We start from the raw sequence: 23338 nt of genomic DNA on the forward strand, positions 1-23338 counted from the left end.
TTTTTTTATATTCAGCCATTCAAAACCTTTCATATTAAATATTAAAACAATATTAAACGTTTCCCCCAGCATAACAGAAGTTATGGATATTTAAACCCAAAAGCAAAACTCAACTGGACATTAAAGTGGAAAGCAGTACTTTATTTCTAATTATGCTACAAGTCAATGGCAAAACAAACAAACAAACAACAACAAAAATCTTTCACCAGTTTTTTTCTTCTTTTTTTTTTTTAACCCCTGAGCACCACAATCCAGCTTTCCTATAATGCACTGGATTTATCCAAAGTGAAGAAAAGGAAAATAAGCTTAATACACAGCGTATAATAGGATCTAAAATCTACCAGCATAGCATCGCTGACATAGCTAAACAAGGTAAACAACATATTATTCTTTAAGCACATGAGTGAATCTTTTTTAAAATGATAGTCTTTTTATGAACAAATGTTCCAACATTGTCATCAGTAAGCCTGTGAACGTAGTTTTGTAAAAGCTTTGGATATGGATTCACTCAGATTCGTGTTTTTTTTTTTGCTTCTCCAGAGTTCGTCCAGGATTTGCTCTCAAATCTCTGCAGTCTAGTGACATGAGCTGAAGAGAGAACAGACAGCCATGTGAAGGAATAGACTGTGCCACTGCTGTGAAAAAATAGAAGCTGATCAAGAGGTAAATCACATCCAACAACAGGAATCAGACAATTGTGCATTGATTGTGCCCTCTGTAATTCCACATAAATATAGACTATATATTTCCATTAATCCTTGCACCTATACAACAAAATGATGGTCAGGTTTAATCGTTTTGATTAATCGTTAATGTGCTAAAACTCTGGAAATTGTTATTACATTCTTAGATTGCCATCCGTGCACCGAGACTTACTGAATATACAGCTTGGCCTTTAAAAAGTTTTTTTTTTTTTTAAACATTTTGATCCAAGTGCTTAAGATCAAGTTAAAATTGCAGCAGCAGGATAAAAAAAAAAAAAAAAAAAAAAAAAAATTTCTGCTGCTTGAGATTAAAAGTTACGAATGACAGCATTGGGTCAGAAATTGTCAACCCAAGAATATCATCAGATCTTTGGTATTTGTAAAAATAAGTCCTGTTCTGAGCACGTCTCCTCATTCAAAACCCACTAGACTGTATATATATATATATATATATATATATAAAATTTAAGTTTAGACTAGTTTTAACTTAGACTAGGTTATATATTTTCTGAAAATCACATTATGTTGTGAACAGAAATGACGACTCAAACACTGGCATCAATGGAAGCGCTGCAACCCGTAAAGCTAAAACACTTTAATGAACTAAACGCCCATGGTTGCAGCTTAACTTGAGATATGTTTCATAAGATGTATTTTAGATCTACTGATACTGTAAAGAATAAGCTTGATCAGATCAGAAGAGACAGAATCCTTCTGGTATTTCATTTCCCCCCTGTGTGTAAAGAAAAAAAAGCCACGGACAAAAACGAACAAGCAAAGCAACTGATGCCGTGTTGAGCCCTGTGTGGTCCAGCCTCTGGTTCTGCAGCACAAATCACACAGGCAAAAGCGAATTCGGACCAGAAAGGCTATGATTAAAAACTGGCTGCTGTGATTATGTTGTTGGCACAGTCTATAACAAATGAGGTAGATGTGTGTTCATTATATATTCCCTTCTTTGGTAAAACAATACAAAATAGAAAAAAAAGAAAAGAAAACAAAATCCAGTGATTTGTTGAAAAAAACATTTTCAAGTGGTTTCACAATAAAAATAATAGAAATGAAATAAATGAGGTATATCTTGTTTTCATAATCTATTATCTGTGTTTGCAGGATGTGTGAGGTATTGGGCTGTAATATGACTTTTTCTTTCTTTAAATAAAAGCGTTGTTTCTGAAAGCACTGAAACAGCCCAAGTTTCAACATGAAAGGAAAAGAACAGAGGTAAAAATAAATACAACTTGTCTACGGAATTAAAAAATAAAATAAAAATGACACTATAATATCCTCCCATTTCCATTCCAATAGAAAAGAGAAGAAGAAGAAGAAATAAACATGAGTGTGAGCAAAAAAGAAAAAAAAGGTGAATGGAATAAAGAACGAGAGGTGAACTCTCAAATGCAAGTGCATTGTTGAAAATGTAATGAAAGCTGGATTCTATTCACAACATGAGCTGATGCCTAAGATGAGTCATATTCAGCGCGATCACAGCACATAATCTTCTAAAGAGCCTCTGTTTTCTCCTTGATCAACGTCCAGCTCGCAGTCACACGTCACTATATCATTTGACCCTCGACTTCTGAACCTGCTATTAACCAGTATGACCTGTTTTTCCTTCTACTAAACCATTTAATGAACGCTTTGCTATAAAACATGTGCTGAGGTGGTGGAAAATCATTAAACACTGTCGACAAGTGTTCCCCAAATAACTCACTAATCAATGGAACATATTTCCCGTCATGAGAGGATATAGTAGACATAATCCTGTCTGCCTTCCTCCGTGACAAGCTATATTAATGAACGATCTTGCATTTATGATTCTCCCGGTCTTAGCTCTGATGGATATAACGATATCTTTTCTTTACAAACATATATTTAAGCAGTAATACAGTAAATAACTTATTCTCCCTGACTATTTGATGCCCAAGTTAAATGGGAAGTGGTTTGCTTTAAATCAAGATATTCATATATCAGCTTAATAACTCATTTTGGTAACCATTCGCAATGGCATCAGATATGTGTGATGGTGGTGATAAAACTCTGAATGAATTGTAACATTATCAAATAAACCGCTAACATGCTGCACTTTTTCTCTTTGGTAATAGCTGAGAGTAGCTCTTGCTGTTTGATTCAAGAATGCAACAGGTAAAGATGAAGATGCCCAAACTTCAGGATCAGTGTAGGAAAGTGAAGAATCTTGCTCATTCACTCTTGTCTGAGGAACATCCCATCCTCTGAAAGTCACACAACGCTCCTTGTGTTCGTGGCATGTGTCACGCAGTACGTTTTAGTCGCTCCACGCTGAACAATGCATCCTCAGAAGAACAAAATTACAAGCTGCAACTTGCTGCATATGTGAATGTACCACACCTCAAATGTGCGGTGCTCGGCCTTTTGTTTTAATGGAAGTTTTTTCGGTGATGGACGCTCCTGTCCTGATTGCAGGGGGAGGGTTAGAAAAACAGTAGAAAGTGTACATTGTACATTGACGGAGAGAGAAAAAAAGCGGTCCAGCAGAATGACCTAAAGACCCTGCCTTATCTGACGTCGGGGGAGAGTTGAGTGAGGTGTTGTGGGCTCAAGGGGAGGTGGCTGGTCCGTGTGAGGAGGCGGTGGAGGAGGAAGAGGAGGACGGCTGCATCTGGGTGCTGAGCCCTGGGCTGCTGCTCTTTCCCTGAGAGCTGTGTTGGTGATGGATTCGCTGGCTGCCTGGCACGAAACCTATGGCTGGCTTACGAGCAAACAGGACTCCTGCAGTCAGCAGACATATTAAAAGTTAGTTTTTACATAACACTACATCATCAACAGGTCAGTTACTAAATCAGTTTTTGTTTATATTTATTAAAAACATTTAAGTGCAAAATTCTCATGCAATAAATGTGATTACAAATAATTTAATGCGATAATACTAACAGAGGTTCAACTAAAACATGTTTGGAATGTGATCAACACCCCCGTGCACAAACCATTTCTATATTTTGGCGCAAATATTTTTACATTTATATATTTTTTTTTTTATTTGCACAATACTGGAGATGCAGTATCCGAAGTACCTGATGTCTGTAAATTGATTAAGTATCTAACTTTTTGTTAAAAACAAAGTTAATTATTATTATTGTCACTGGCAATCCAGTTCATCAATCTGTCTAAAGTAGACCTTTGTGCTGTTCACACCGATCTTTCATTTGATATTTTTTCAGTATCATGCACCATAAATTGGTTACATTTAAATGTTTAAATGCATTTTATTTTTTTCATTTCTGCCCCCTTTAGCTCTTTTTATGCACAAGAATGCATCCAGAGCCACAAGAGTGCAAACAGAGCCTTTCTCATTCTGTGCTACTGCGCAGTGCAACTCATTATTTTTTAAATATATTTTATTTTAGGGTTTTAACAAGAACAAAGCAATTAAAGCAACTGAGTTTATATTTTTAACTGTATTATTTCTTATATAAATAATTGTGATAAACTAAAGCATTAAATCATTCACCTTAACAAAAAACAAAATAAAAAAAACTCAAAGCTGTACAGGGAACAAACCTTCAGGAAAAATGGTAAAATAGATGCCACTTCAACTTGATCTCCTGAAATGTTCTCTGCAAGCTTATGAGCCATCTTCTAGTAATTACTGTCTCTCGCACATCAGGCACAAGCACTGTATCTAGCTAAGGCAGAGGGCCTTTCTCTCGGGCACGAAAGACAATAAGCTCCATCGACTTCCTGGCGCCCAGGCCCAATTTTAAGATATTTAACTTTTTTAACTCTATTGGACTTGCCACTTCATTACGATGGATTTTATAGCAAAGACATCAAATTGTGTGGAGGACTAAGCGCGGGGGTGCTGCTATAACTTATTGAATTTCCTGCCTGCAATTACATCAGCAAACGGCGCTCTATTTACCTGTGTAGACAACCCCATTTATTTCTATTGACATGTTGATGCTGCTAATGCCGTTGGTAGACAGGTTCAATGCAGTCTCTTGTCTATCATCTGTCAAGAGAGGAGCCAGAGAGCGGGGAAGAGAAAAACTCAATATGAGCATTTATAAAAGGAACACAAGAAGCAAGAGAAGCGTGCCACCAACTATCGGCGATAACTCATGAGTGACAGGATAAGGAGGGGTTTATTAAAAGAGTTGCAGGGAGGTGACTACTCTCAAAAAGATGGGCCTTTCACTTCGTCTGCATCACAAATAGAACAATTCTTCACTGCAGTCAGACTGTTAACATTACACACAATTTATTCATCAGAAACACATTAAGTAGGAGATCATTAGATTCATTATTCTGAACCAAAAAAGGGATTCATATTTCCAAGAAGTCAGCGGCTGTCAGGACTTTCAGTTTTCTCTCTGTCATTACTGTGAATGTGCAGGTAAACACAAAATAACATTTAATATAATCTTTCAATTGCAGAGTGTTTCTGTGTGAAAGTCTTGCCCAGCGTTACATTTTTCTCACCGTATAAAGAGGATCTTGTTTAATGGGTTGGTATAAGAGTAACAGTCATGCATGAAGACAACAAAGCACATTACTCATGAGCAGCCTGCAATCACGGCACACACTCTCATTACGTGAATGAAATCATTAACATTAAACACATGGCTTGATAGAAATCACTTTTCTTCATCAGTTCCACCATTCATGAACACTCTTTTTCAGAATGTCTCATAAACTCTTATCATTCTCTGTGACAAAAGAGACAACTTGTTATGGTGTTATAAAATAACTTAAAGGAATATTTGTCATTCATTAACAATTATTCATAAATAAAATCTTTTTCATGAATTCTTTCTCTCACAGGTGACACTTATCATAGTGTAGTAAAATAAAATAAAAGTGTCATTCATAATTTTTTTTTAAATAAATTACTTCAGCTTGATAAGGGAAAACTGGAAGGATAATATTTTGTCATGACAAAATAAATAGACTAAAATGCATTTGAAATACATTTATTTCATGCTAAGTATACTACAAATACATTTACATATTTATGTACTTGTGTACCCCGCCATTGTACTTTTGGTATACTAAGCTGCTATACTTATAAAGTCTGCTAAACTGGAACTTTAATACATTTGTTGCTTAATGCACTTTAATAATGCGGAACAGAAGTAGTGCTGAAGTCCAACTAAAGATCTACTGAAGTATATTTGATTGTGCTAAAGTGGAACTATTGTAAGTAAACTTCAGGTACACTTTTAATATCTTGCTATTCAATGATCATGCAATCCTCATCAATAGTGACCATTAAAACACATTTAGACTTAATATTAAAAATGTGCATTAATACTCCAAATAAAGTTGATTTAGTATTTTTTATCAGTATGTCTCAAGCAACATGTCAGTAAATATCTCAACAGATTTGAACTCTACTTCAAAGTATGAAATAAATGTATTTGACGTTTTACTAGGGAAGCTAGGGCTTTCCGAGCAACTATTGGCTATTTGTGATAAACTTCTCTGCCCTAATCTACATTATTTGACCCACAATGTGCTCTCTCATCACACTTTTTACTTTAGAGGTCATTCTAGAGATACAATTCACTTTATTCTCATTATATTATATTTCCAGACAAGTTTACAAACTGCTGCCATTTCATTCATCTTTCAAATTGCTTTTAAGAAATAATATACCACATACGGTAAGTCAATGGGGACCACAAACCGTTTTTGCCCACATTCTTAAAAATATCTTTTATCTTTAAAAGAAGAAAGAAACTAAAACAGATTTGGAACAACTTGGAGGTGAGTAAATGAATTGTAATTTTTGGGGTGAACTACAGAGAAAAAAAAACAATAAATAGTAAATTACAATGAAGAGATTTTTGTGAATGCTGGCACTGAAGATGTACTTGCCTTCCTTGCACCCACCTCTACTGTTCAGTTTGATGTTCATGGGTAGCTGGGTAGCCATGGCGAAGAGATTCTGCTGTAATGCATGCTGCATTATCCTCTGCTGCTCCTCTGCCATGAGCATCACTTTCTTCTCCGGTGGCTCTCCAGACTCCAGCTTCTCCCGCAGCTGCTCCAATGCGGCCGCCTGCACAGCTGCTGCAGCTGCAGCCTGAGCTGCGTTGTGGTGGCTGGCCAAAGACACAGGGATGCCCATCCTGTTAGTCAGGCAGCTGGACAGCAGCGAGTCCTCTGTGGAGTAAGAAACGTCTTTAGGTGACACGACACTTAACAACAAAACAAATATAGTGGACCATCTAACATCCTAAATCTTGGAAATGTTCTACTAATTTAAGTACATGGAGGACCTTGAGATATCCTCTTTTTTACAGTGCTACATTTTGCCACACTGGACAGTGAAGTGTAACAGTTGAGAAAACAGAAGCCCTTTATCACTGATTTAGGAATCTCTTGTACTATTATAAATGTCCTTACTCACACTTTTATTTGATTTATCTGACATTAATTTTGATACTGTACACCTGATTCACATCAAGTAAATGATACTTTAAATTATATATTGTGTAACAGAAAGTGTAAAGGAAAGTTATTCAATAATCTGAATACATTATATTCTACAAATGTAGGTATATAAATGTGCTGCAATAACATCCTCACAGGGAAGTATGAGTATGAAACACAAGTCATGAGATCTATTTACAGCTGCTTTGTGAACACTATAAATACTGTCAGATTCGTAAGGCTCTTTGATCCTTAAAGTTGCGTGACTTGTCTTTTTCCATATGGGCACATTACTGAATCATGAAGCAGCCCATGTCTCTTTGTGTTTCATTTCTCCTGCTGGTGTGATGCGGAAACTGGCAGAGTGGGCAAGAGGAAGTCCTGCAAGCTGTTTCCTGTCCGCTCTGATGACCATTCAGGCCACAGCGTGGAATAAGCGTGAGTAAGACGTGGCAGTGTTATTGTGTAAGAAAGATGACTTGTCCTTTGGAGGATCCAGATTGTAATTAAAACAATAACATTCAATTTCCTGATAAGGAATAACATTTCTCTCTCTCTTTTTTTTGAAAATCAACAATCAATATCATGCTATTGTGTTTAAGTGGGATTTTCTTTGTTATATTATGCCTAATTCCTTTAAATTTTTATTATTGCATTTTATAATGTTTTTATTTGATCTATTTTTCTAGTCTATATTATTTTATTGAAACAGCAACAAATTATTTAGTAAAATGATGTTCCACTATATTGGGAAAAAACAAGCTTGAAACATTCAAATTCATAATTATTAATATTAAAGTATTTTGACTAAAAAAAAAAACAAAACTATGTTGTGAGAAAGGGAAATATAAACACAAACCTTTCTTGATGACAGTCTGAGTCATGTGCCCACCGTTGGGAGTGGGCATGCTGATGTGGGGCATCTGGAGTTTTGGGGAAGCCAGCAGGGTGGGGGTGCCCACGGGGGAGTAGTTAAAGAGGGTGGAGCCATAACTCTGTCTCCGGCCTTCGCGCCGGTTGCTGTCGATAGCTGCCTGAAGCTCCCCGGGAGAGCTCAGTCCCCGCTTTTCACATTCATAAGGATAGAGGTACTTCATATACCTGTAGACAAGGAAAGACAGAACTGTGATATATAACCTAATCACAATAAAACTATAGCTACAGTCATTTACAGTTGCCCTAAAAAGTGTTTGGATACTTAAGTTACACTGAAATAGTAAATATCAGTCATACTTTATTTTAAGGTCCAGTTCTCACTACTAACAAACCATTAACGATGACTTTTGCCTAAATAAACTCCTAATTTGCTGCTTATTAATAGTTAGTAAGGTAGTTATTAAGTATTGGGTAGGATTAGGTGTGTAGAATATGGTCATGCAGAATACGTGCTTTATAAGTACTGATAAATAGCCAATGTGTTAATAATGCTAATAAAGCAACTAGTTACTAGTGAAAATTGGTCACTAAAGTGTTACCTAAATATCAATCCTAAATAGTGGCATCTTCAAATAAATGTTTAGGATCTTTACTCAGAACAAGCTTCATATTTCTGTGACATTTGACCAGAAGATCACAAAGTGATTGTTTCGATGAAGTCAGTTGTCCTCAAGTTCACGCAGGGGTCATAGAGTAACCACTGGTGTAGTTCATAACATTAACTATATGTTCCACTGACAGCTGACACCAAAAACCCTTTGCCTTCACTTTGAAGCGTACATCTATTATTTTCATAGTTATCCTATTATTTATTTCAGTGGTTCCCAACCTTTTTCAACTCGTGGTCCACACAACCGAACACATATGTTTGCGCGGCCCACTGCAAAAAAATGTACTGACCCCGCTATTGTTTGGTTAATAACTTAGTACTCAGAAGCTAGATTGTTAACTGTCTTTATTGAATGAACTGGCAATGAACAGAAAATAACTCGGGCTGGCACCGCTTGGCACAACTGCTGTTGTTCTGTAACATATGCAGTAAAAATATCTAAGATAAATTGGCGGTTTATTCTTAAACCAATCAGTGAGTTTGAATAGTGGAAGCATAGATAGAGTTTAATATTTATTTTTTTGTTATATATATATATATATATATATATATATATATGAAATGATGTTATTATGTTATGACTTTGACATTTTTTTTTACATATATGAATGAACAATATTATTATTTCTTTTAACAGTAATTGGTGGCCCACCTGCAATACCATCGCGACCCACTAGGGGGTCGCGGCCCACAGGTTGAAAACCACTGATTTATTTAAAGGAGTCATACCCTCGTATTACCTTGGATACCTACTGCTGTATTATAGTCTTTCAGGCCCTTCTAAAAAAGAAAAGTGGAAAAAAAATAAACACAGAGCTCCTCAGACCCTTATCTCTGTAGGCATTATTGTCTCGCGAGATCTGATGCGATATTTTGGCTGTCGTGGACCGTCATTATAATAATGCAAATGAGGGGTGCGTTGATTGGTTGCAGGAAGGAGGGGGGTTGACACCGCAGGTAATGGTTTAGCATATCATTACAAACTGACATCATGGCGCAAGTTGTGAATGAACGCGACCGGCTTCCCGGCCAGTGTATAAGTATGAGGCGCCGTTTAGGGCTTAAATCAAACTTCATTCACGCACACATATGAAACACGCTTGCATATATACTAAGTACTAGTCACACATACATGTATATGAACTCACGCACATAACGTTACTCATATGAGACACGAGCACAGCACACACACACAAATATAAGACGTGAGCACACACACACACACAAACTAGACGGGACCTCATGTAAGCGTTAGGCATCAAATAAACAATAACCGAATTCATGATGATCTCAGTCATTTGTTTTTTGCAAAGTACGTTAGCAGCCATTCCCCATACCTCGAAGCTAATACTCCTGCCAGTGTTGTGCCTGAACGCGTTCATTGAACGATAGTTCATGAACTCGTTCATATTTTGGGCGAACATGAACTGAACGTACCGCATTACTGCCTGATGAACGTTACTGTGAAGTCGTTCATTCTGGTGTCTGTGAACGCCACGCTCTCTCAGTTTAATTTCGTTCAGTAGGATGCCAGATTTCTATAAAGCCTTCCAGGCGAAAACCCACCTAAAACCCACCGTAAACCGGCCTTAATATGTAGCGGAAAAAACACCCAATCTGGCAACGCCAGACTCTCTTGTTCAAACTCGGTTCATCAAAATGAACAAATCTTTTTTTGAGTCATTTCGTTCATTTAAGGGGCTTTAAATGTTACTATTAACTGGCAAATTCCCTGAACACATCAACCTACGCAATCTTGATCATATTCTGAATTAAGAAATCATTATAATGCAGTCAAAAGTCCGTTTTTGCAGTCCGTTTACAGGGAACATAAATAATTACTTCACCTCCAGTCTTTCGTTTATTTGTCTAGTGACAGACGCAATAGCATACAATAGCCGCATTAGCAGTTAGATGCTGTTTGTTACACACAGTAGAGCAATAAAAACACAGTCTTACCGTTTCAATTGCAGGCAATTTTGTTGGAATGGCGCTTTTCCCGAGCTTCGATGCCAACTTCGCCTGATATTGCCCCAAATTTGTGAAGGATTTCGGCGTACAATGTTTAGTACAAACACGTAACGATAAACCAGTGGAAGGGTTGAAGGAACCGCGTCATTAAAAATGAATTTAATCCACTGGTCTCTGATAGCTAGGTCCGTTCTTGGTAGAGAAAACACATTTACATGTTGATTCTGGCAGTCAACCACAGAGCAACTCACGTGTGCACTACTCCAGCGTCTTTCTCGACTGAATATGAGGGGGAGAGGGGAAGGGGCGAGCTTCCTGCTGCGGTGTCCATATATGGTATATCCTGCCCCGTCTTGACGTCAAGACGGGGAAGAAATCAAAATCTCGTATTTGAGTGCGCGTGCACGTGGGCTATTTTACAAACCCTGAGGTAAACAAACGCTTCACTTTTAAATATCGGCTTCCCGGCCAGTGTATAATCGTTAGGCAATCATAACATACATTGATTCTCGTGGAAAAGTGAAAATTGTGGGTCATTACTCCTTTAATTCATTTTCAATGCATAGACAAACTACGTCATTCACGTAAAAAAAACAAAAAAGTACAGTGTAGCAAGTGCACATTCTTCCTCTCAACAGTGCTTTGAAATCCAGATTTCTTGCATTCCTCTGTTTACATGGCGAGATGAGAGGCCATCTGCTCAACTGTCATTGTTTCTTTTACTAGGTTCATGATCAACTTAAATAATGACTGCTTTCAAATTCCATTGTGTTTTCTTATGACAGCCTACAGGACTAGATGAGAACTGGATGCCTTAGAACATAATTGAGTTAAATGACAGTTCTGAGGGTGGACTAGCACAAACAAGTTCATGTGTTCACCAAGTACGTCAATGATTTACACAGAAAGTAGAAACATGCATGCTTTCATGAAAGGAGTTAAATATTGGTGTCAAATGTAAAATTTACTAAAATGCATAAAAATGCTGTTTATGAGGGGTATAAAAAAATCTGATGAATTATATGACAACAGTTAATTAATCAAATGGACTGCAAATAATCACATACAGTATACACTACCATTTAAAAGCCTGTGGTCAGCATCTATTATTTTTTTAAATAAAATACTTTTTTATTTATCAAGGCTACATAAAATTGATCAAAACTGACAGTAAAGACTTACATTTGTATAAAAAAGATTGACTATTTAAAATAAATGTTCTTTTGAACAACAACAAAAATCATTCTGAAGCATTGATAGTTAGAAAAAATGATTTCTGAAGGATCATGTGACACTCAAGACTGGTATCATGGCTGCTGAAATTTCAGAATTTAAAACCTTAAGATATAAAACAGCTATTTTAAATTTTAATAATTTTCCAAACAACATTACTGTATTTTTGATCAAATAATTGCTCAAGCTTTCTGTTAGCATAAGAGATTTCTTTCGAGAGAAAAAAAAAAACCTTTCCTACCCCAACTTTTGAATGATAGTATATTAATGCTCAACAACAACAACAAAAAAACACTCCAGACAATTCATATTGTGTTAGATGAGTAAAGCATTAGTCAAAAAGCAGCTTTAGAAATCAATATTTTGTCCACAGCAATCCATTTCGCAATCAAGTATGTCAGCGTATCTAATGCGTTCTTTTGTTCTAAGCCTTTAAACATATGCAAAATGTCTTACTTTCTGTAGGTTCTTTCAAACTAAAAGCCATGTTTATGAAGAAATGTTATATATTAAGTTAAATAGCGAGCCCTAGTCTTTTTACATTTACATTGTGCTGATTTAATCATGTACAATGCTTAAACAGCATTAGTGTTTGTTTGATGGATCTCAGTTTAGCAGTACAGATCTATCTCTTTCTTACTTTTACCAAACATTGTCAAATTCAGTCTGCTCTTCACTCTCTTTATTCTAAAAGCAGGTAATTGAATTGGACAAGATAGACAAGAATCAACTGGCAGTCCTCAACAGGTTGTTCCCGTCTGAAGTTATCTCACTCACTGTGTTCGGAGGGTGAAAGCCGCACTGGTGATGGAGGTAGGCAGGTTCAGGCCTTTGGTAATCTCGCGCCATATTTTCTTATTGATGACTTCCACTAAGCCGCCTTTTTCGGTGACAAGCTTGTAGAGAGTGTAGAGATCCAACACCTGCTTGGCCATGATAGGAATCCGATTCACTGGAGTCCCTGCAGGAGCCGGGGAAAAAAAAAAGCACAATATCCACAATCAATGCCATTAACTCAAGCTCATTGACGGGCCCCTCGGTCGCTTATAAGGCCAATCAGTCAAGCATAAGTAAAACGTCCAACAGCTTCCCACTCCACTTAGCAAAAATATCACTTTTTGCCTTCAGTCAAAGGTCTGCCCTATCTGTTTTGCCTTTAGTGAAAAGAAAGACCTGTGGCTTCTTATTAATGTAAAAGTAACATCCACACTGGATGATTCTCCACACTGTATGATCTAATATGCACCATAAAGCCTGAACAGCAGTGAAGGTAATCATTTTTAAAAGAGAACAAAAGTTGCCAAACATCTAAACTCTAGGATATCGATGGTTAAACACTGCTCTCCTTCCCTCTGTCAGTTCATTTGTTGAATGGAAAAAGACCTTGGTGATAATTTGTGCTCACGATTTAATGTTAGGTTGTAATGTGCGAAGGGGATAAGCCCTTTGTGTGCATCTGAGACCGCCTGACCTCAAGATAATTAACCTGTATTTTGCTGATAGAGTTCTATTGTGCCCATTGGATTTGCCATAATAGCAATCAATACGTAGAGAAATATAGAGCAAACAACAGCAAGCAGAGCCACAGTCTGAAAAGAGCAAGGAGAGCAGAGCTATGGTCTATCAAGGTAAAAACACATCAATTAAGACTTGTAATTACGGCTTCATTTTGCCTCTCTGGCATGTGAACTAAGAGACACTATTAAAACTAAAGATTTATCTGCCTTCTCTCTGAGACAATGCTGGCATTAAATCTGAAGTAGCACAAACGTCTAAAACAATCGATTGATGTTTCTAACTTCTCCTCAAACTGACCACACGAGTCACTGAAGTAAAAGTAAGTATCAACGGTCTTGATCTGAAAAAGCTGAAATGTTTTAAAGTGGTGGTTCTCGTCTGGATTTGATTCACAGCGCATACTTTAGAACGGAAATCAAGTAATGACCCAATATGTTTACTGGACAAAAACAAAGAAAACTCTCTTAAAAATAACACTGAAATGTAGTACATTAAAATAATTTAGATAAGATTAACCTTGGTAGAACAGTGTGGCTGGCAAAAAAAGATATTCCTTCATCTGCTACAAGTGACATTTTGTGACATGTTAGCCGAAATGATGTCAGGCCTATATAATATGCATTTTCCCCCTTTTTAAACATTTGCATAGTGTGTAAAACATAATTTTTGGCCAAGATGACATGCAGTGCTTGCTCTTATTATTCCAGCCTATAATTCAATCAATCATTGTGGTGGGGGTTAGTAATATGTGCTGTAATATACATTAGACACTATTTTGTGGGTTTTAGAGAACATGCAAAGAGGAAGGATCTGTCCTCTACAACCAAGGCAGATATAATCATAATGGCTAAATCTGGTCAACTGACTATGGTTCTTGCTTATATGCTGAATTTGAATGGACACAATGTCTGCTGATTTATTTCAAAACACTGTGAAACAGGTACCATGCAGAATGGGCCAAATAAGAGGAGTGAGCGTTTTGACAGGAGGTAGAAAATCACCTCAGTGTTTGACTTCTTCACAATAAAAATAAACAATTTTGGGAGGCTTTGTAAATCAGAATAAAGGGAGAACTAATGAATTATCTATCGTAATAACTGATTGTACTGTATTCAATGTATGAGCTTTTAGTTTTTTTGCATAGTAAAATAAAAGCATAATTCTATAATTAGAATTTACCTTTTCCCCCAATAAAATTCTGTCAATACCTTAAACCTTAAATTTTAGATTTTTCTTTTTCCCAGTACAACATATTCCTGGTTTAGTTGAACTTTTACGGCCATTAAACCTAACCCACTCCTAACTTAACAAACCTTCAAATGTACAAAGTTAAAACACATTAATGAACAAATAATTATTTATTCCCATGCACAAAAGGCCAAGCTAAATGAGGCTGGAGCAATAAATAAAACTTGACTCGACAAAAGCCACCTTTGGACTGAATCTGAACCTGGATAAGCGTCTTTAAAACAAGATTTACGAGCGCTCGATTTCTGAGCTGATATATTCATCTCCTCTTCTTCCCTGAATAAGATGCAGTGAATAAAGGCCAGTACGAGCCTTTGTCATCCCAAACAATTTGATCAGGTCATGTATCATTATGACAATGAGTGATTGTGGAGTGCAGAGAAACACGTTTCGCCGAGCTAACATAGCTGCCTGCTGTTAATTGCTCACTGGCTAAAAAGGTTTAATTGAAAATGTGCTGAAGGCAATAAGCTGGTGTTGAGGCCAATCATCTATGTGCCTGCCTTCATCAGCAGTCTGCCTTTTAATCATTCACTTCAGCCAGATAATGGAAGGACAATGTGCCTGCGATTGCCCGGTCTTCCGAAGCATGAAATGAAGGGCTAATTTGTAAACACAAGGCTAGAAAAAAACTTTATCCGTGTGTATAAAACAGGCTAATTGCACTGACCAACAAGCCTGAGTAAGTCCTCTATGATGTGTTTGTCAGGAACACTAGGTAGCTTTACATTACATTTATTCATTTGACAGATGCTTTTATCCAAAATGACGTTTAAGAAACACTAAGGAGCTAGTAACAGGTTTGCCAACATTCTTTCCATATCACTACAAAAATGATCTTCTTGGGTTGAAAATGTACTATACGTATGAACACTGAGCTGAAAAAGACAAACCAGACAATCAACTTTAGCTGCAAAAAAAGTGTGTGTGTTTATAAGGGTGTAAAAGGTAAAATGGTACACAAACACATCAGTTCGGTTTAATAACTATTTATTTTTAAATATAAAAAACAACACTCAACTTATCAAATGTATGCAAACATGTAAATTGCAAAAATTTTTAATTACCTTCTAAATTATAACATTTCTATTTGTTGCTGAAGTATTCATTTTCACAGTGGCCTTCATAACATAAACATACTTTAAATAATTAAGACATCACTAACATGTAATGTAAAATAAAATGCTCTTCTCTAGACTTAATTTCTTTAGCGAACTAACGATTATTTTAAAAATAAATCTACGGTTTTTTTTTTAATTACGACAAAGTAGATCATTATAATTAAGCCATCTATTTTTACTTTAAACACGTTTTTCATTCATATTAAAATGGTTCTATAAATCTTTTTTAAAAAAAATAGTCAAAGGCCTATATTTGGTGCATGTTTAAAAACAAAGACAACTGAAAAGAAGCACTTTGTGGAGCAGAATCAAAATCTATACTTTTATTCTTCTTTTTTTTATCTTAGCAGAATGGCATTTCCACACATTTTGGAAAACAGTGAAATAAGAAAATATGAAAATATGTAGAGAGAAAATATGGCTAGAAACTAAAAGGCTGATTCTTTGAGGCAGCTCATGGCCTTTCATTCTCTTCATTAGTATTTCAGGTAATTATGAAAGTGTCGAATATTGATTTATTCAAAAGGAAGTGCTGATGCTGCCCTAAGATGTGATCAATTTATTGTTGCTGCCCGGTGGGAATCATGAATCAAAGTGAGAATTTATCAGTTTACAATGGGCAATAACACTTGCATTGTTCCTATTGCTTAAAGATTAGGGGTCGTAAATGAGCCCATCACTCCAAGTCTATTGCACGATGGACGTATTTATTCTTCAGAAGCCAACTTAAACGAAAAGGATACAATTAAGTGATTTACATCAGTTGTTTAAATCTCATTTCTCTTCATATAATGAGACCACCATAGCATAGCCAAACAAAGAAAGTTTTCATTGATAAAACCACCATAAAACAACAGTCCATGTTTCTGAAAACCTTGCTGGAATCACATGATATCTCCATTATGACAGAGGTATAATTTGCAGTACAGGTCTCAAACAGCTGGTCTTACATACTTCTTTCTATATAAAGCTCTCTGGGGAGCAGGGAATATCATCTACATTCTTCCATGAGTGGAGTTAAACACAGGTCTGTTTGTGTTGAGCTGTGAAATAGAGGCAGCCATTTGATGTGAAAAAAGATACGGCCATCTCAGTACACTGAGGGGCTTGCGACAAACGATTCGTATTTGACAGGTTATGATTGATGATGGCAAGGTTTCGGGGGACACTGGGAAGGCCAGTGACCTTTGGTCTCAGGCCAGGCCTACAGGGGACAACAGTCCTGGCATGAATTCACTCACAGCGGGGAAGAACCTTTCGTGTATTGCTTTTTAATGTGGCTGGACAAATAATGAAGCTTAGAACATTTCACCAGAGTTTTCATTTTCTTACTATCGCCAAACTCCTATTCGATCTTGTGACTGAACTGATGCAGAACGTCATTCTGGGAAGGAAACATTCTGCATTTAGACTACGTATCACTTATTTTTGTGAATCACAAAAGAAGACAAATTTGAAGATTGTGTTGTCCATTTTTCCTTTAAGCAATTACAAAAATAAATACTAAAATTACTGCATGTATTTGATCATGCATGTAAAATATTATTACTATTTAAAATGTTTTAATATATTTTAAAAAGCAAGTTACACGTCATTGCAAAGCTGAATTTTCAGCAGGAATTACTCCAGTTTTGAAAGTCACATGACTGTTAGAAATTATTATTATTATCACTGGTAGAAACAGTTGTGCTACTTCTATATCTTTAATGTCGCTTTTGATTAACTTAATTCTACGGAGCCCTGCACATGACATGCAGGAAAAAATATTAGGCTAAATCGCGTGCACGATTTACTAATTCGTTCCCTCAACGTATTAAAACGTGCACACGATTACTATTGCGTTCCCTCGATTTACTATTTCGTTCACTCGATTTATAAATGGTGCGCACGATTTACTAATTCGTTCCCTCGATCGATCGAATCGAGGGAACGCAATAGTAAATCGAGGGAACGCAATAGTAATCGTGTGCACGTTTTAGTACATTTAGGGAATTAATTAGTAAATCGTGCGCACAATTTATTTATTTTTTTCTTTCATGTCATGTGCAGGGCTCCGTATAATTCATCTTTGGTGAAAAAAGTATTAATTTCAGATTGATTCTGAGAACCATTGCTTTGTTCATTTAAACTTTGAGCTGTTCCTTACATAGATTCGATTTATATAGATTTATTTATATAGAATTATATAGACACATATGAACTACTTTTAAGAGTCACTGACTCTCACACATTTTTCTTTATTTTTTTGTTCTTTATAATTGCATGGGGTAAAAAGTCTCTCATTTTTCTCAATAGAAAAATATCATGAGCGTAAATGATGATAGATTTCAAATTTTTTGGGGAACCAGATTCAAACATACAAACAAACAAAACGTTTTTTAATTGCACAAAGCCAATTATTAAAACTCTGAAATCTTTGTGAGCCAAATATATTATTTGATTATGGCACATGGAAGACACACTGCAGTTCAAAATACATACAAGACAGTGTGTCCTAATTGCATTCTGAAATCTTTACTAGGTTGAAGCTCAGACTGCAGTGTAACCAATACTTGTCAAATATCTAAATATGAATTGGTATCACTGATCATTGACCTTTTCTCAATTATAGTTTACTGCTTAAATTTACCCACCAAAATTATGGCAGGTGTATCGTTTGCATCCTGTCGTTCATCTTACTCATCTCAAACATATCACAATTAGACTATTGATCACCCAGCATCAGACGTTCAGTTTAAATGTAAATTTAAGAGAGAACTGAAGACCACAAAATGGTTACGTGCAGTTCTAGTAGCAAATTGCAAAAAAATATATTTAGAAAAAAACTTACACAATTACAATTATAACAAATAATAAAAAAAAGTACATTTAAATGTTACCATACATTATTTGACAAAACATTTTTATAGTCATAAAGCCACAAAGGGGCTGTCAACCCCCAGATATTTGTAATTTTAGTCTATCAATATATAGTGTATTTCAGAAAATCTGGGAAACCAATTAATTGTTTGTCTGTTTGTTTATCATGTGCTCATTTTTAATTGTATATTATTTTTAATTATCATTTTTATGAAGACATTCACATCGGCATGTAACCAACCCCTAGGGGTTTGTGAGTCCGCAGCTGAAACACATTCTAAAGTAAAACATTTGAAAATAATACACTTTTTCTCCATAATATCTTAAACACAACATAAAGCAGTGCAGTATTTGCCAGGGAATTGTTGTTGTCAAAGAGCTGCAAAAACCAGTTCAGGAAAACACTCTCAGGAAGTGCAGCCTCTAATAAAAGCTGTAACGTGATATCAGCTGTTTGTGCTTCCATCTCAAATTGCAAAATGACATTAATCTTATTCAATCCAAATATGTCTTGAAATTTCATTTAGAATATACATAATGTCATTTGTAATATGATCCTTACCAAGTTTCAAACAAGAAAAACCACTAACGGTGTGCAGCAATGAACACCCTTATTTCAGTGGGGGCAGCACGTATCAAGATCTCACAGGAGCAAGTGGTTTCACTCGAGAATGACGAAAAACAAACAAACATCATACTCAGGATTATCAAATTATCACCTGTCACTGCTGAAGCTCACACACACGTCTGATATTGCTAAGTGAAGAAAAATAGACCTGCAGCAACCATGTGTTACAAGAATTTAGAAATATAACTGTAGACACAGACAAAATATCTCTTAGTACTACAGTAACTTTGACTTTTTGACAGCTGAATAAATACACAACAAATTCAAGCAAAATTTACGTTTGAACAGTAGGTGCACTTTCAGACCTAGATTTACAAACCCCAGATACCCAGTGACCCCAGAACCACCACATCTGTTAGCATCTGTAAAAAAAGATTTTTCAAAGCTGTAAATAAAGTTTACAGGAGTATGCGTCACAAGAAAAAAAAACGATTTCTATCTGTCTACTTCAAAATAGGGCTGGGCGATTTTACAATTTTAAAATCTTGTTTAATTCAACGTTACTTGCTTCTTCTTTGTCACTATTTGTGAAATTTACTACGTAATTCCTAGATTTAAAAAAAATTAATAAAAAATATGCGCTTTAACAAATTGTTTCACACCAAATCCCTTTAACAAATTTGGTTGCCAAACAATTTGTTATAATTTGTTAAAGCGCATATGACACTTACCATAAGCTAGAGATTATGGTTTATAAAGTTTAAAATATGGTACTGTACATCGTACGATACATTGATTCACTTCAGAAGTCCTTTATTAACTCTCCAGAGCTGTGTGGGGTACTTTTATGATGGATGGATGAACTTTTTTGGACTTCAAAATCTCGACCCTGCTTCACTGCCATTATAAAGCCTATAAATTATATAACACCAACTGATTCGTCTGAAAGATGAAAGTCATATACGCCTAGGATGGCTTGAGGGTGAGTAAATAATTAGGTAATTTTCATTTGTGGGTTAAATATCCCTTTAAGTGTTCTAACTGAGCATGTATCGCTAGCTGTGAATCCTCTGTCACAATAGTCTCGTCCTGGTGATGAACAGTTCCAACTGATGAACCACCATATTGAGTGACAAAACTAACTTTGGTGGAAATTAAATGGGAGTTCCCTTCTATTCATGCTGTCAGTTACATGGTATGATAACAGTTATAAAAGCCTCTTGGTCATTTAACACCATGAAGACACGATTGACAACACAACAGTAAAACAAGTATGGCAGGTAACCTGGATCATGTGCTGAAAGACTCATTTATGAGAAGAAAATCCATAACAGATGTAATGAAAAAAACTTCATCCTAAAACCTCTGGGTATTCGTTTAATGATTACTACTGAGAGCTAACATTTGTGCATTTTATTCAATCTGTATAAATGCAAGTGAACTTCTGATGAGTGCACTGGGTCTTCTGATTTCCTGAGCGATGAAGTCAATACAGATTTAGACATCAAGCATAAGAACAGAGGCAGCAGGGATTTAATTATATTTGATCTTATGCCTGAGCTGACAGGAAGAGCCTCACTTTGCTGCATTCAGGCATTTTTATGTCATGGCATCACCAGACTGGATGACTCCTCACTGGATTAGCCCATAGCGCAATAACAACAGCATGAACCGCGATAAAACCTACCCTGCATTCCTGTCATCACACATTCAAACAGATGAGAAAGAGCTAAATGACAACTCAGCCCTCTCTGTCATCTGTTGCCTCTCAGGGAAAATAAATCAGATATACTGTGACCTGTAACTGCCTCAAACACTAAACCAAACCTCTGAAATGGGGTTCTGTTTAAAACACGAAAATCTGTTGCAAAAATAGTTTGGCTAGTCAAAAATGGCCACACATGGAGAAAAAAACAAACGTGTCACTGGTATGGAAAGCCTCAGAAAAGATGCTTTCCATATCATACTTAACAATTATTTTTAATTGAATTAGTTACATTATGAGCAGATTATAATTAATAATGCTACGACTTTTATTTTCTTAATTTTACTAGAAAGTTTTAACTCAAAATACTACAACTTTTGTAATAATATTATTTTTGGCTCATTATTAATAATAATATTCTTTGCTCATTATTTTATGCTTAATTTGTAAAAGTTTATGAATTTATTGTCATTTTTTAAAAGTATATTTACTATATTCATTTTAATGTGACACTTTTTTGTAACTGAAACGTCATTTATACAATTAGATAATTAGTTCTAACATTTTAAATTCAATATTATAATAGTAACATTAATATAATAATATACATATTTATTTTATGAAATTAAAGTAATCTAATACTGTACATTTTTAATTGCAGCTGAATCTCTCCTTCAAAACCTGGATCTAATTTCATTTTAGCACTGATATATTGTATGTATTTACAAAAGCATGAAATGAGCTCTGAATAGTAAGCAGTCAAAATTTTGTGAGCTATTTAGTAATAATATATATATTGTACTGCTGACAGTCTGCAAGTTCAGCACAATACATTTACATAGGTTTAGTACTTTCAGTGTAATGTGTAAGGAAGTCACAGCCTCAACTGTTGGAAAGACACATCTGTCATCATTCAAGGATTAAGAGAGTTTCTTTCCCAGTTCTTCTTTCTCAGAAAAAAATCTAATGCGCTTTCTGTTTGTCCTGCAGAAAAAATGCACATAAGTTCATAATAATTACCATATTACCAAAACAGAGCCACACAAATGAGTTTTTAATTGTTTAGGAAAAAACATCAACTTGGATATAAACCAAAACGATAGGGCAAATAAACCGTATTACCAAAACAGAGCCACACCAAACAACAAAAACGGTCCTGTGCACTTAAAATAGCTCTGTCCTGTCTTGGAAAGTCATCAAAGGCTGCAAACTTCCTCATGTTATGCAAGGCCATTAAAGTTCCTCTATAAAATGTAGGAGGCTGATGTCTGCTGAAACACCTTGGTGGGAAAAACGTCTCAGATGATGTACCTCCCTCCTCAATAAATTCATTATGCCACGGCCGGCTAACATAATACCAGGATGCTGGCTTCCCTACCGTGGCAAGGTCATCCCCTCAGGGATGTTTTCACATAATCTGCGAGTAATTATAAAACAAACAGCAGAAGCCGTTGTTTCAGATAGCATCAGGGGCAGAAACACGCCAAAGCGGCAGCAACACTTCAGAGAAATGGACGGTTCAAGCAGGAAACCTGAAAAAGCCTATCACAATAGTATCTACACATTCTCAGCATTTACCAAAACAATAAACCCTGCATTTCTATTGTTGGCAAGACCGCAGATGGGTGGTTAGACATTTATGATGCTTTGTTTCCAAACACAGGTGGCACACAAGTATAATCAAACCTACTTATTTGAACTGTTCCTACAAAAGAAGTCCTTCGTTATATTCTTAAAAAATACAGAAACCCTTGTATTTACTCGTATTTTTTTTTTTAAAAAGTTTCTTTTCTTATTTAGTTTTCCATCAAGAAGAGTAAATACAATTTCACCTGGAATATGTCCAAAATATTGCCAGCAAGCCCTATAATTATTCATTATCATCTAAAAGCAACATATGGTTTTGCAATGTGGGTGTGAATGGGTGTGTGCTTCTACTGACATTTGCGATCTGAATTGCTGCACAAAACAAGACTCACCTCTTTTTTGCATGAAACTGAAGAGATCATCTAGAAACTCCTTTCTTTTCTCATCATCGTCCAGTTCGTACAGCTGTGAAATGAACAGAAGATGCTTTGTTAGTATTTTGAGGATTTCGCTTTAAGTGTGAAGCACATACAGCGCTCCCCTTCTATCGTTAAATATATCATATTAAGGCTGGATGCTGATACACTCACACCAGTGGAAAAACCACATGCATTTTATGGGCGCTTTTCCCTTTATTGGCATATCCATTATGTTTTCTCATCCTGTCCCCTGTCTCTGAATGGACATGCTCAAAAGAGCTTTTTAAAAGCCGTCTCGTGAAGGAGAAGACTGCAACCTGATGGAAATACTTTCCTCAACCTTCACTTTCAATAAGTCTTAGGCTACGTTAACAGGCGAGCAGGTCGATACAGGAAGACAGAGGGATGACCTTTGGAAACAGCAGGGCACATGGAACAAGGC

At 36.0% G+C, this 23338-nt stretch overlaps 1 protein-coding gene across 4 annotated transcripts in view; it reads right to left on the minus strand.

Moving 5' to 3' along the window:
• Window positions 1–2927: 2927 nt before the first annotated feature.
• LOC132141093 (AT-rich interactive domain-containing protein 3A) overlaps window positions 2928–23338 on the minus strand; it is a 67372-nt gene continuing 46961 nt past the window's right edge. For 2 of the 4 annotated variants that reach the window (XM_059550321.1, XM_059550319.1), the window contains 6 exons: window positions 22870–22942; window positions 12649–12832; window positions 7981–8222; window positions 6564–6851; window positions 4606–4695; window positions 2928–3455 (listed from right to left, as the gene is read on the minus strand). In XM_059550321.1, coding sequence (XP_059406304.1) covers window positions 3283–3455; window positions 4606–4695; window positions 6564–6851; window positions 7981–8222; window positions 12649–12832; window positions 22870–22942 — 1050 coding nt within the window. In that variant the 3' untranslated portion in view covers window positions 2928–3282. The remainder of the gene's footprint in view (window positions 3456–4605; window positions 4696–6563; window positions 6852–7980; window positions 8223–12648; window positions 12833–22869; window positions 22943–23338) is intronic. The other 2 variants (XM_059550322.1, XM_059550320.1) reach the window with 1 other exon arrangement.

This window comes from Carassius carassius, chromosome 5, assembly GCF_963082965.1.
Source record: "Carassius carassius chromosome 5, fCarCar2.1, whole genome shotgun sequence".
NCBI classification, from domain to species: domain Eukaryota; kingdom Metazoa; phylum Chordata; class Actinopteri; order Cypriniformes; family Cyprinidae; genus Carassius; species Carassius carassius.